At 37.7% G+C, this 14,674-nt stretch overlaps 1 protein-coding gene across 1 annotated transcript in view; it reads right to left on the bottom strand.

Annotated features, from left to right (window-relative positions):
• LOC129261354 (coiled-coil domain-containing protein 158-like) overlaps positions 1-13,938 on the bottom strand; it is a 41,186-nt gene extending 27,248 nt beyond the window's left edge. Inside the window, exons 1-5 of the mRNA XM_064099092.1 lie at positions 13,906-13,938; positions 9,636-9,780; positions 8,266-8,337; positions 2,219-2,328; positions 378-641 (exon numbers count right to left, since the gene is read on the bottom strand). Coding sequence (XP_063955162.1) covers positions 378-641; positions 2,219-2,328; positions 8,266-8,337; positions 9,636-9,746 — 557 coding nt within the window. The 5' untranslated portion in view covers positions 9,747-9,780; positions 13,906-13,938. The remainder of the gene's footprint in view (positions 1-377; positions 642-2,218; positions 2,329-8,265; positions 8,338-9,635; positions 9,781-13,905) is intronic.
• Between the last annotated feature and the right edge of the window lie 736 nt (positions 13,939-14,674).

The following is a 14,674-nucleotide window of genomic DNA, read 5'->3' as shown; positions in this document are numbered from 1 at the left end:
TGAAGACGGTATCAGTTGTATATTCCCTGGGAAAACAGATGTGTTTATCATCCTGGTTTTAGCCAAAGTTTTAACCCCTTTCATCAGGGTAGAATGTAGTACAATGCCTATCATATTAAGGAAACACATACTCTTTTTGTTTATCTGACTAATATATTCATGCACTTATACTTGGGAAAAGATCTTACTTGGGAAAAGACATCTTGCTGGAATACCATGCTTATTTTGTCAATTTATCAGCAAATTCTACCGTCACACATAATTTTTCATTTAAACATGCGCTTGGATGATCATTTTCTTGGAGTCTGTTCAAACTTGTTTTGTATTGTAACCACAACTGGCATCAAATGCATGAATTCCTTTAGTGCATTCCTTACTCTGTAGCAGATTCTGTATGCAGTGACACATTCTCAATGGGGGATCTCCTGCTCCCCCTTGCGAGAATGGACTCTACCGTCTCCCTCACTGTGGGTGTCACTGGGACTTGTGTGTCTGAGAGACTCCTCGGGATTGCTCCATGATTGAGAGTAGGGGTGATAGAAGTACTGAGAACTGAAGGTATGTATGTTTGTCTGGATGTTGCTGATTCGATTTGCCGTCTCAGCTTGGAGTTCTCCGACGATTGCGTTTCCAATTGGTTTCTAGAATAATAGAATGAGAGGGAACCAGATATTTTGAAAATATAAGAATGAATGTTTTTAAATGTCCATGTGCAGTATCTAAATGTATCTGAATGACTGAATTAGTTCCTGTATTAATTTGATTTAGGAAATGCTTAAGAGACACGAGTGAAAACAAAAGTTATAATAACCAACATCCAGAGAAATTATGTACAAATAAAGTTCGAGGATTGAAGCCGACGAGAAAATGAATTACACACATTAGATATCATTAAGAACTACTGTACATAAATTGCACATTTGTATTTTATTGAGAAAATCTACACTTATTCTTGACAAGAAATGCAATTGTTCTTCTGGGCATTTTCACGGTAACTGACGTTACACGGCACAATTTTATACACTTTTCATTGTGTGTATGATTATCTCTAAAACAACAAATGATGGGAGTTTGCTTTTAAGCAAACTCCCATCATTTTGTTGTCAGTTACCGTGAAAATGCCCTTCTCATGCTCATGTGCTCTATCTTTTCCAATGCCTTGTTTTCACAAGGATTTCAGTAAAGATATCAAATCTAAAATCATTATGAGATTGGGGAAAACTGGTCGTAGCCAGTTTTTGTCATACATGTACATTTTACAGGTGTATTGTTAATTAGCGGTTTTCAAGGCATTCTTGGTTGTGATGGACAGATTCTACAGGAACCGAAACATTGAACATGAGAAGCCAAGAATGGCCTGGGTATCAGATTGGAAGTCTGTCCATGAATGATCACAAGATGGCGCTGTTTAAAACACATCTACAAGTCATTTCCCCTTTACCTCCCTTTTTCCCTCTCTCCCCCTCTGGCCCATGCTCTCCCTTTTCTCCTTTCCATTTCTCTCTCTTCTCTCATTCATCCTTTACTCTTTCCCTTTGTATCTGTCGAATGTGTATTTAGATTAATTTGTCTAGATTTATGACCATTACTTTATAGAAATGTACAGGAATTCATTTGGCTTGTATAATTTATGATTAATCAATTCATTATTCAAATGTTACAGTGTGCAATGAATATTCAGACCCTCAATAGTTTTCTTTTCAATGTATGCACTTCATTCCTATCTTTATTTACGCCTTCTTCTTTAAACCCAACATGTACATATTTATATTTTCCATAACAAATTGATTTATGTATGAATTTATGTTTACGAAAAAATGTAATGTAATGGAAGAAAATAAATGTTTATTTGAATTGAATTATTTGCATGTTCATGTTTATGTTCACATCTATGTTGTGTATGTTATTGTCACCCGGTGTCGTGTTCGGGAAGGACCTATAACCTGGGTTTTATGTTCATTACCTTTGCTTTGATTGATCAATAAAGAGGTGACTTATCAAAACAAAAATACAACATAAATTATACAGAATCATTTAACACTGGCAGAAAAAAGTACAGATACCGTACTGTGTATTAAAATACAGAAGGCACAATACCATAAAAGTAGAAGCTTATGGCAGGATAGTAGGATACACCTGTAAACACATCATAAAATTGTGTTTTTTTGCAAAAGATCTTGCTTCTTGTATATACATGTACAGTACAGGTGTAATTTACCTCAGATCGGAGATCATTCTATGTTCAATGGAGATGCCACTAATCGGTGATAGGCTGGTTCGAGACGGGGACAAGGAATGCCCCCTTGATGCTGGTCGGCCATATGATGTCTACAAAAAGAAAAGTAGATAAATTGCAATGTTCAAGTCTGAAATAGTGTCATTTTCAACATCTGTATTCAACTTTGTGACTTTATGACAGATAAACATGTATATTGCCCTGATTGTCTTTAAAGAGTGCTGATGAAAATTTTAATGGCACTAACCACTTTATGTTCTATTTTTTTAACAAACAGTATTCACACAAAAAAGAAAAGAAATCAACAAAATTGTCCCCAAAATGCGAGAATGTTTCAATCACTTCAATTAGGAGAAAGTAATACACATACATGTACATATATCCCTGTAACAAAAGTATATCAAATTTCAATTGATTTAGAAAGGTGCAGCAAATGAAAATAAAATGAGAAACACTTTGCAACCGCAATGAAAAGACACTAGACTAAACAATCAATGGATTGGAGCTTTTGCCAAGGGAAATACCAAGAAGTAATCTACCAATGTGAACACCTTTTAAATGTCACCTTTTAAATGTTCCATAACTTCCATTGCATAACATTTTTTTAGACAATGATACAGAGATAGATCACAGATAACAAACTCCAGAATACAGAGTGTACAATTGTTACTTTAAGGTCAAGTCCAACCCAGAAAAATGTTGATTTGAACAAATAGAGAAAAATCAAACTTGCAAAACATTGAACATTTTATCAAAATCAGATTTAAAATAAGAAAGTTATGACATTTTGAATGATCCCTTATTTTTCACGGTTATATGCACAACTCAGGACATGCAAATGAGACAGTCATTGATGTCTCTCACTCACTATTTCTTGAGTTTTTATTGTTTGAATTAACCCTGTAACCGATTCTCGGATCGGCGGCCGATCTCGATCTAATCAATGCTGATCGATCGTTTCATGCCGATCACCGATCATAGCAAATTTATCGTTATGATCGGTTGCGAAATTCCCCGCACTGCGCCGGGCCAAAGTTGGCTGCGCTAGCCGGCCGTAGCTGCTGTGCCGTCGCTGTGTTAGCTCTTGGTCGGCTGCCGTGCTGCAAGCCGATATGACTGCAACAGTGAAATGGATGTTTTGATGTCCTTAGATGTCCTTAACTGAGGTCATCATTGCTCCGGGGTTACCACAAATAAAGATAAAAAAATACCTGTTGCCATGCAGAAAACCGCGGATTAATTGGAGTCGCGTGCCCCACAATCATTCCACATTCCTCTTAAAGAAAAAGATTTACAGTTCACTTTTTTCTGCCCAGCTAGCCCCAGTTGGCTGACTACGCTCGTAAATAACTTCCACCACCATGCACAAGAATGTTATTGCGACCTCCAAATTCTGAGCCCATCATTTTCTCTGTTTTGTTTCACGTTCTCAATTGTTATTTCACTTTCTGTAATATGATATCGAAAAATAAAAGGAAACTTGATGTGTTTTGAAAGCATGTTTATGTTTTTAATCAGTCTAAGAATATGAAAAGCATGTTTACATTTTCGTCTTTGAGGCAGTAAGGTGAGCGGTTATGTAAGGCTGTGCAAGAAAGTGAAGAGGGGTCTTTCCTTTCTTGACTATATGTTTTCATGTTTTACGTCCATTTCCTCAAGTTATCAATTCCATCTCTCGCTCTCAGCTTTTGAAAATCATTCCCTATTCTTTCTCATTCCTCATTTGCATTTGTTTAAAACGTTACTTTGGGGGGGGGGGGGTGCTTCATGTCATTTTAAATTGAATAACTTTATTGTCCATAAAGTAAAGTATTTATTCATAACCACCCATTCAAATTTTTAGTTTGTACATGTTACAATTAGAATAGATTTCAAAGTTTCCAACTTAAATCACAAACACACAAAAACTGTACCTTTATACTTTATTCCCATTATAAATCCCGGTATAAATCCAACTTGTTTGTGATACTGATTAAATCCAGTGCATATATTCCTTGAAGTCGTGGATTGTGCATGCCATGGGTGTGATAATGTGATATGAATGCAGCGAAGGATCGGAGGAAACACAAAACTAAAAAAAAAAAGACCACGTGTACGCGTGCAACATCACATCGAGGTACTACATGTAGGTGCTTGGCGGAGCTCCATGCTGGCCGTCCTGATATGATGACCTGGGAATTCAAACGATTCAGTTAGCTCGAGAGAGAGAGAGATGGGGAGAGAGATCGACATTCGGTACCATACGTGGAGGAGAGAGAACGGGGAGGGGACTGAAAGGAATGAGAGTAATGGTTTATGTTAGGTGTTACTTTGAAATAATGCCAGATCGTAGCAATAGGGAGTCCGGGGACAGGGTAGTGATGTGCGTAGAACAAAACATGCTGGCATTGAATTATTTTTGTGCGTCTTATAAGAAACGAAAATTGCATGCTTTTTAATAGAGTATCAATGTTTATCTGTTCCCTTCTGTTCTCACTTTCATTGAACTGTGCGACTATTAGTCGACATAGAAAAGTGGGCCTATTCATTGCAATTTTTAGTCTCATAGGTCAGTAGGGGATTTTTTTATTTCCCCGACTAATACATAAACTTAGTATGAGTTTTCGAGTTAAACAATACTGCTGTAGGTATGAACATTATGTTGGTGACGATAAATGATAGGAAAGAAAAGTAGAAGGATCATGGCTGGTACACATCTCCCTGAATAATCATCTTCCGTAAGGGACAGATACCAGGGGGAGGGGGAAGCTGGAAGTTTGAGTTCATGCAATTTTTTTTACTTTTTTTGAGCATTTTTTCCCCCCATACTCCATTGAGACAAGGGTTTTTTTTTTCGCCTTTGAAAAGATTTGTCAGTGGACCAAGTTTTTTTTTTTTACTCTGATGTTAAGTCAATTTTTTGCTGTTGCTCATTTAGCAAGTGAAGTTTTTTCAAACTTCCAGCCCCCTTCCCTGGATATCTCTAATGGTGCGTCCCTAACAAATATGAACACCCTTTCCTACCCACATCTCCTTCATTGACAACTTTGATATTTTGGAAACATCCACTTGAGAAAATCCCCCTAATCGACTGGTGGGCATTACGCTCCAGTGGTTTTGTAAACAACTTTATACATACTGTATGAAGGAGATCTTGTCAGATGATAAATCCAATCAGCATCGAGTACCGTGAATGGAAATTAGAGGGAACGATTCTCATTGGTCAATTCCAAGCAGGGAGGACAGGGCTTCGCCAAAATTTACGAGCTAGCTCCAACTTACGGTGCCACATGTCAGAGGGTCAGAATGAAGAGTTTTTTCTCCCCTGATTTTTTCCATCATCCCACATTTTCACACACAAACATCCACACATGTGATCTGTTAGCAAAGTTGGGAAAAGAAGCAACCAATCTCGCAAAGCATGAAAACTCCAATGTTAATTTCGGTCATTTACTTTCTCTTGCCTTTTATTTTCGCTTGTGTTAATATAACTTTTAGGCCTGCATGGGAGTGCACATTGATTGGTCGAATGGTTTAAATGGCGTGCCCGCCAATCAATCAGCAAAATTTACACTAAAGTGAATGTTCGGCAGATCCCGATTATGACGTTGGGATTATAGCTCAGATACCCAAGTAATAATAACAAAATGACAAGAAAACAATGATGACAACAGTTTTTTTATACTTGATACAGGTTTAAAAATGATGCTACCAAGGTAATTTTTGAAAAATTATCAATGATTGTATCACATTCACAGTTACACAACAACACGAAAGAGCTCCAAAAATGTTAATCCCACTCGACCTTGCCCTCGATACACAAAATAAGTCATTTTCTGCGTGCTCAAAACAGAAAGTAAACACACAACCATCTCACTTGAGCTGATTGGACCTTCGGCTTCGAAAGCCAATGAAACCTTCGGGGAAACAGAAAAGGCCACGTGGTTCCCTTATCAGGAAAGGTCGTGACTTCAGAAATAAATTGACCCCTCCCCCATGAGGGAGAGAGAGAGAGAGAGAGAAAGGTAGGGGGTGTGAGCCGGAGAATTCCTTTCAAGTTTCAAACAATGCAACCTTTTTTATATCCCCCTCACACAATCAAAAGACATTCCAACAAGCGCCGCATTCATCAGTACTTTCTTGGTTAGTCTAAAAAAATAGACCCAGTTATACATGTAGGTTCAAATGATAAAAATTTGTAATTTTGAAAGGTATTTCAAATGAAATATTTTGCAAAATATTTTTTTTGAAATGCATGTGTAGCATCGTGGGCAGTGCCACAAGTGGGGTGGGGACATGGTGTGGGCAAGGGATGATTTTTTTTCAAGTGAAATGCTCCACCTGTGTGTCAGTCTCAAATAATACTTCATGAATGAGTTGTTAAAAGAGAACGAGAGAACTTAGTTGATTCATGATAACTTGAATGAAGCAGAGTGGAAGAGAGGAGAAAAACAATTCGAGAACGTTACCAATTATCTCTGAAATATTCTCTTTGGATTTTCAAGTATTGCAAGTCTTTCATTCTTGTATTGAAATCCATAGTTACTCTCTTCAGTGAATATCAATATGGACATTAAATATTCATGTAGACATATTTGAAACCTCTAGCAAAGAGCAAAAAAAAAAAAAAAAAAAAAACAGTATCTGCTCCTCTTTCTCTCCTTCATCCCACCTCAAGTCATAATAGAAAATGTTGGGGCGAGCCGAGGGCAGACAAGATTTTTTTTTTTTGAATTACGGGATTATGGACTTCATTTTTATTCGAATCCCCCCCCCCCCCATCGCCCGATGCCGCCACTACTTTTAATACAAAATATGGTATTTTCATTGATGATTATATGACACCGAGGCTGTTACTTCAACATTTAATTCCTATTTTCATGATTAACGAAAAAAAAGCAACAATGAAACAACCAACAAGAAACAACGACTTCATACAAAAAAAAATCAGACCTTTCTTACATTTTCCGTCAGAACTGATCAAATTTTAAATACCCTCAGATGAAAGTTGGCATCATTCCACGAGGTTTACTCTCTGCTCTCTTTTTTTTTCATAACTCCCTCCGTCCCCTTCTCTCTCACCTTCTCTCTAACTCTCTGTGCGGATCGGATTGGGGAAAGTGTCTGCGTTGGCGTATTTATTACATGAGCTCCGATGCTCCCTCTCCCCCTCCCTCTCCCTAGTGGACAGCCAGGCGTTGTCTTGCGATGACGTATTTACAACATTATAAGTGCACGGCATTTAAGTGCTGTGAGGGCGGGGATCCATTCTAACGCTGGTAGTGATACCAACCAGCTGGGTCATGTCGGCGTAGAACTATCGTAAATCACTGCCTCGCTTGACAGTGAGACCCAGACTCGGCAAGGGATGAATACGATATGTGAGTAGTGCTTGGAATGCATGGGGTCAGCTAAGGACAATCAGGTCAGCTAAGGACAATATGGGTCTGTTTATTGTGCTTGATAAACAAATAGCAAAATCCAATATTTGCTGCCGATATTTTCGACCGATACCGATCATAGGGATAAGTATGTGCCCCCGATCATCCGATCCGATCAGAGCTCTAACTTACAGGGTTAGTTTGAATTATACCATATTTCATTTTTTACAGATTTGACAATAAGGGCCAACTTGACTGAATCATATAGTGTTAAACAATGCTAATTCCATATGTCTAGGAAAGAATTAATTGTTGTTTCACTTAAAAATGAGGAGAAAATTAGAATATTTCATGTCATATAATAAAATACAAAAGAACTAGTGAGTGGATGACGTCATCAGCCTTCTCATTTGCATACCAACCAGGATGTGCATATATATAACTGTTTTTTGAAATTAAGTGAAACCTAAAAATGTCATCACTTTCTTATTTTACATCCGATTTTGATGGAATTTTCATTGTTATGCCTGTTGGAATTTATTCAAATCAATTTTTTGTTGGGGTGGACTTGTCCTTTAAATTTCATTCAATTTTCAACAAATTATTCATTTTATAAGTCATAAACTACACATTTTTGGGGACTAATTTGTCAATACCAAAACCCTTTACCTCTGGGAAATCTGCAAAGTTCATGTCGAATTTGATATCTTCAAGGTGAGTAGCCTTCTCATTCAGCAAATCCTGTAACATGATGTATCAAGAATTCGTGCCTTGCGACAGTAACATTACAAAAACCACAACAAACATTGCATGGGGTACTAAAACAGAATGCAAGGGTAAAAGGTTGCCAAAGGACAGATAACAATAAGGATGATTAAGATAAAAAATGGTTTCAAAGGATGATTAATCCAACAGGTATACTTTGTTGTACGAAGGTGGTCAGAAATTAATAGATTAAAAGATACATGTATTGAAGATGAAAAAGTTGTGTATTAAAAAACATGTTTTATCGATTTCCAAATTTAATTGCATTAACGTTGAGATGAAAGATGGAAGTGAAAAAGTTTCAAAAGACACGAACGTACAAGTACATGGACAGTATGTTGCATAAAGTAGGTCAGAATATATTAAATAAAGATGGAGTTTTCGAAAGTGAAGAGACATTTTAAAGGAAAATGTGCAGTTTGCATGCAATAAATGATACATGCATAAACAACTAGAGAAATCCAATCTAAGCCGCCACCCCCACCCCCCCGCCCCCCCCCTCCCCTTGTACACTCCAGTTAATCACTGAACACACAAACAACATTCCTTATCACATGCATTTCATTTTTTACTAACCTATTGATATTTCCACCTGCTTTGTACATGTAGGGCCTACTCTTAACCAACAAAATTCACCCTTATCGTGTTTTGCTTCGCTTTTGTTTTGTTTTTACTCTGGTCAAGGGTAAGTACACATTAGCCCCCATCACACTTATTCCGAATCAAGCAGAATCAGCCAAAATTAAATAAATATTGTTCGACCACAAACTGGTCAAGTTTTTAGAAAAAATAAAAATACATAGAATGCAGTAAGAATGTACTTTGAACACCGTTTGATTTTCCTTCCATTTCGAACACACCTCAAAAATTTTGAACATGATCTAAACGTTTTGAGCGCCCACAAGAACTGGCCCGAATATTCTGAATGCAAAGATAAAACAGTCAGAATTTTTAGAATGCCCCTTGAATATCCAAGAACGCAGCACAAATTTTAAACCAGACTCCATTGAGGCTCATTTTGACTCTAGTGTGACTAGTGTATGATGAGTCGCCTGGTAAATTTACCTTATTAGAACTCCAGTTGGGTGAATTCGGACCCCCTCCCATAATTTGTTGTAGATTGTTTATCTTTATTCATTCCAGCTGATTCTGCTTTATTCCTGCTGATTCCTCATAAGTGTGATGGGGGTTTAACATACATGTACATATACATGTAACTGAAAGGATAAAACCACCTCCGCCCCCTCCCAGTTCAAGATTATCCCCCAGCTCACCTGTCTCTTGCTTTGAACATGAACCATCTGAAAGTTTCTGCTTAGGGTTGGTGATGTGTTCAAGGTGATGCTACTGCTGCTTACGGTTGGTGTTGGGACAAAAGATGCCATCTCATTGACATGGTACACATTACTAGATTCTGTACTTTTATAAAAGGTGAAATTACAATGCAAAATGGGGAGATTAAACCAGTCATTACATTTATGCACAGAAAATATCAGAAGCCTGTATATTTGTTACTACTTATTTGGAAATTGAGGAGTAATCTGCGATGTCATGTATCCACAAATGTAGATTCTTTGGTGTTTAAAGCCCTAATCAATATCCCATAAAGTTTACCTCCAATTTTTATACTTGTCATGTATGTTTTGAATTTTGTTGTCCAGGGGCGGTATTCTGAGGTCATTTTATCTTTAAAATATTTTATTTTATCTCTTAAAATGAAATTGGTATTCTGAGATGACATTTTATCTCTCAGATAAAATTTAAAATTTCATCTTGCATATAAATTTTATCTTGCGTATTTATGATGATACGCAACAGAGCAGTGGCTGCGTAGACATACCCATCGCGTATCTGGCCATTGCAACGCGGGTGATGTGCTTGCGCCCAAGTTACTTTGAAGAAAAAATAAAATAAACTTAAAAGAGGGTAGGGGCTATTTTATCTCCGCAACGTTCATTTCGTCAATATTTCTAGGTGAATTAACTCCAAATGTTGGCATGAAAATTAAGAAAAATGATATATTCGTTGAGAACAACACCTTAAAGTTATTCCTGTACAATCAGGAAGCATTTCATAAGACTTTTCTTGACTAATATTGTCTTTGAAATGATGCTTGAAAAGATGCGATATAGACTTCGAAAAAAAGATGAGAGTATTGCCATTTTTGTTAAAAAGAAATCTCTGTAAAGACGCACAAGCGTATAGTGCAAGCGTATTGAAGTCAATAAATTGACGCAATCTCACTCCTTCGCCACACCTCCTAGCGGAATGGATTTCCATTGGTTGAGTGATATGAGAGAGCTATAAAAGCGCGTTTCTAATTGGATATTGATTAAAAAATAGGTGTGTCATACAGAGATAAAATGAAGATAAAATTGTTCTCAGAATACCAATTCGGAGAGATTTTAAGGGTATTTTATCACACTGATTTTAACGGAGATAAAATATTTTATTTTATCTGAGAAAAAATGGATCTCAGAATACCACCCCTGAAGTTTAAACTATTATCATTTTAGGTTTGAATTCTAAATAAACATTTACAACAACTTTCCTGTTTACTATTGCAAGCTCTTTCCTGGGTGCCTTTCTAAATTTCTCAACATGCGATGGAGTCATGTAATAACGCGGCCGCAGGCATACTTGCGATTGTGAATGTGATGTTTCGAATTGGCAGTGAATTAATAACGCATGGAGAAATAGGTAGAAGTCTACAATTATTAGACTGATTGAACCATGGAAAAGCAAAGGAGTGAACTAATTGTCGATCATAGGGCCTAGATCTAGTTGCTTATCATTTGAGTAGATGCCCGGTAAGCCCACTTTCTTTATGTACATCAATTAATGTAGAGTCTTAATCTTGTGGTGAAAAAAAAATGGCGAAGTCAAATTGTGCATGCGCGGAGGTCTACAGTAATTTGTACCAAAAATTGCTGCAGACCTCCGTGCATGCGCAATTCGCCTTCGCCATTTTCGATATGGCAGAGAATCTAATACGTGTGATAAATCGAGATCCGGCTTCAAATCACCAATTTTGAGACGTTTTCAAGAAAGGGCAAGGAGTGAGTCTGTGTCCGATGGTAAGTTAGTTTAGTAACTGTAGAATGTATGTTTAGGTCTTCATATGTTGGAGGGTAGCGGTAGTGAAGTGTCATGGAGCCTATACGAACTCTCGCCTGAGGTATCTACTGCCCTGCCGGTGTACACATAGTCGTAGAGGCACATGGCCAATATGGGAGACTGTGATCGTAAAAATTAAAGAAAAAAAATATAACGAGGGTCGAGGGATATGAATGACTGAATATCTTACTCTACACCCATATTTCACTCCGTGTCCATCCTCCGGTTATCCTCAAAATTTGTGATTTTGGGCCAGTATCTTTTTACCTCACACGTAGTATTCACGGCCGATTACAAAACATCGCATGCGATCGCGATCATGCGAGGATAACCGGAGGATGGACACAGAGTGAAATACGGGTGTAGAGTAAGATATTAAGTCATTCATATCCCTCGTTATATTTTTTTTCTTTAATTTTCACGATAACCATGATTGCCATCCCACCTTTGTGACTCGGTATATATCCGAAATGGTTCACGGTCCCGATGTTCGGGTAGGTGGAGCGTAGTGTAGCGGTAGTGAAGTGGAGTGGAGCCTGCACGAACATCGCCTGAGGCTGAGGTAGGTAAGTGCATAATTTTTGTTTCCACATTTTATTAAAGATTACTATTGAGACCCCAATCTTCCCCATTGTCTCCCTCGTTTTGCACGGTCGACTCCTGGGCTCCAGCCTGTTTCGCGGGACGGAGCTCCCTGGGTTAACTAGTAACTGAATACTGGTGTAAACTTCAGACTTTAAAAGCCAAGCCCAAGGTACCGAATAGTCGTATGTGTTTTGAAGTGAAGGTTGCATTTATCTAACATTGTAACAATAACTTGTACCGGTATTGTAGTTTCACAAAAGGCAGGGTAGGGCCACTTGTTCACTGCAACCACCCTGCCTGTGGGGAATCTACAGGTTGGACTATGGCATGCCAATGCTGTACAGAGCACACACTTAAAAAAATGATTAAAATATCACTTTTGTGACCAAAATTACTAATTTCCGTACAGTTGGAAACTTGGAATTTATTATTCATTAGTAATTTGGGAATAATTTTTGTATTCACTAGAGCGCTCAAAAACTTGAATTTTGGGCATATTTTTGTGTACGCCCTCTATTGGTGGAAAATAATATGGCAAGAAAATTTTCATTTTTTAATCTCTAATTTTAATTAAGAAAAAAATAATTGAAAGAATCAAATTTACTTAAGGCCCGAGTTGTATGACGAATAGGTGTAATGGAAACTGTCAGTGTAAAAAAAATCAAGCATTTGTCCCAAAGAAAAAGAGAAAATAAGCCAAACATTGCCATCCTTATTTTGCCACACATGGAGATATAAGTAACTGAGAACAAGGTTATATCATAACCTTGTTCACTGAATGAGTGGGTAGGGCCTACTCTGGAGTCTCACCCAAGGGTTCATTACATGCCGCCGCGCACAGAAAATTCAAGCCATAGAAGTCGTGTGTTGTGGACCCAAGAAGTGAGATCCCAGCACGCGCGACCCACTAGTTAGAAATCCACTGCCAAACGCGGTTCGTCAGTAGAGGCGCACGGCCAAAATTGGAGACTGTCTCCAATGTGGGAGATTATCTCCAATATCAGAGACTTTTGTAAAGAATTTGGGTATCCAATATCAGAGACAGTCTCCAGTTTTGGAGTCCAATTTCCTTTGTTTACATTTGCTGCAAAAGGATTAACTTGGCGGCAAATAAAAATGTGAGATTCCTCATGAAAAATAGCCCCTTTTCACCGTCTACTTTAAAAATTCACCGTCTACTTTTATTTTGATAAGGATTTTTGTTGTCAATCACACACAAAACAAATGGGCTTCTGACCTCAGTGAGACAAAATTTTGGGTGGAAAAAATCATGCTTTTGTTGGTGTTGTTTCTTTTGTCCTTTTGCAAAGCAAGTCTCCCCTATTGGAGAGAGTCTCCCATATTGGCCGTGCACCTCTACTGTTCGTGGTGCGAGGTTAGTATACTAAATAACCTCGCATTGCTCGCAATACGTGTGTGCTGGAGTCTGGTAGTGGTACTTGTAGCACTTGCAGTGAACGAATACGACCCGATCAGATCGCACCTTTCACAACCCCAACTTGGCTCGGCCTCTCGGGCCTTGGCTACCCACAACTAACCTCGCATACTTGTGCGAGTGTTGGCTACTCAGCCACCGCCCAGGCCCAGCCCCAGGCACCATCGCCATCGACGTGACCGTCGGTCAATCACCAGCGCGGCGCTGGCAGCAGCTAGCAGCATGCATCATCAGCCATCACTTTTTTCAGCACAAAATTATCGAAATTGCAGTGTTACTTACACATGAATTGTTTCGGAACTTCGAGAACACTAAAAATGCAACTATAGTATACTATAGTTGTTTTGGCCTTATGTTTCACTAAATATGTAATCAATGTAAATTATTCATTTGCCTGCAATTCTTACCCAAATTGAAATTTGAAAGGATGCGCTGTAAGCGGGGTGTTTCTGAAATTTATGATAAACAAATAAAATTCGTAAGCTAGCTTTTAAATCAAATTTTATACAATTTCATGAGATATCACATCATTTTATAAAAAAATATTTGTTTATTCTAACGGACAAATAAAATATATTTGCAGATAATTTATTTGAAATGCGTTTCACATGGCAGATGTTTTTATTGTAAAATTTTGAATTGTTGTACGTACGCGACAACTCATTGCCAATTTTAGAAATACTCTAAGCTGATTACTGAACAAAAGCCTTTCAATAAAAAAATATTTAGGATAACTTGCTATATAATTAATATAATTTACATTTACAAAAATGATATTTTGTTTACATTGATGTAAATTATATTTATTTGCACAAACAAATTAAGAAATACCTGGATGCGGGTGGTGAAATTTGGGGGAAATCCCGGGCGTATTTGAAGTGGGCGTATACTTTTGTAAATCGAATAGAGAGTGTTTGCTCAACACTTTTCGTCTAAATCACTTTTTAAGATCTGAAAACTTTGCTTTATATTAATTGGCTGAAAAGTATAGTTCTCATGGTAACTGTCGAATAAACATGCCATGTCGCATAAAACATCTGATAAGGCAAATTTCATGAAGCGTGGAACCCAGAAGGAAAAACCAGTTCCACTGGACCAGTTAGACCAGTAGAATGTTAACTGGTAACTCTGGAAATTGGAACATCGGTTTACTGGTGTAACTGGTCATACTGGTCC

This window comes from Lytechinus pictus, chromosome 5 (genome assembly GCF_037042905.1).
Source record: "Lytechinus pictus isolate F3 Inbred chromosome 5, Lp3.0, whole genome shotgun sequence".
NCBI lineage: Eukaryota > Metazoa > Echinodermata > Echinoidea > Temnopleuroida > Toxopneustidae > Lytechinus > Lytechinus pictus.
The sequence above is the reverse complement of the archived record's forward strand: the minus strand, read 5'-3'. Positions and strand labels throughout refer to the sequence as shown.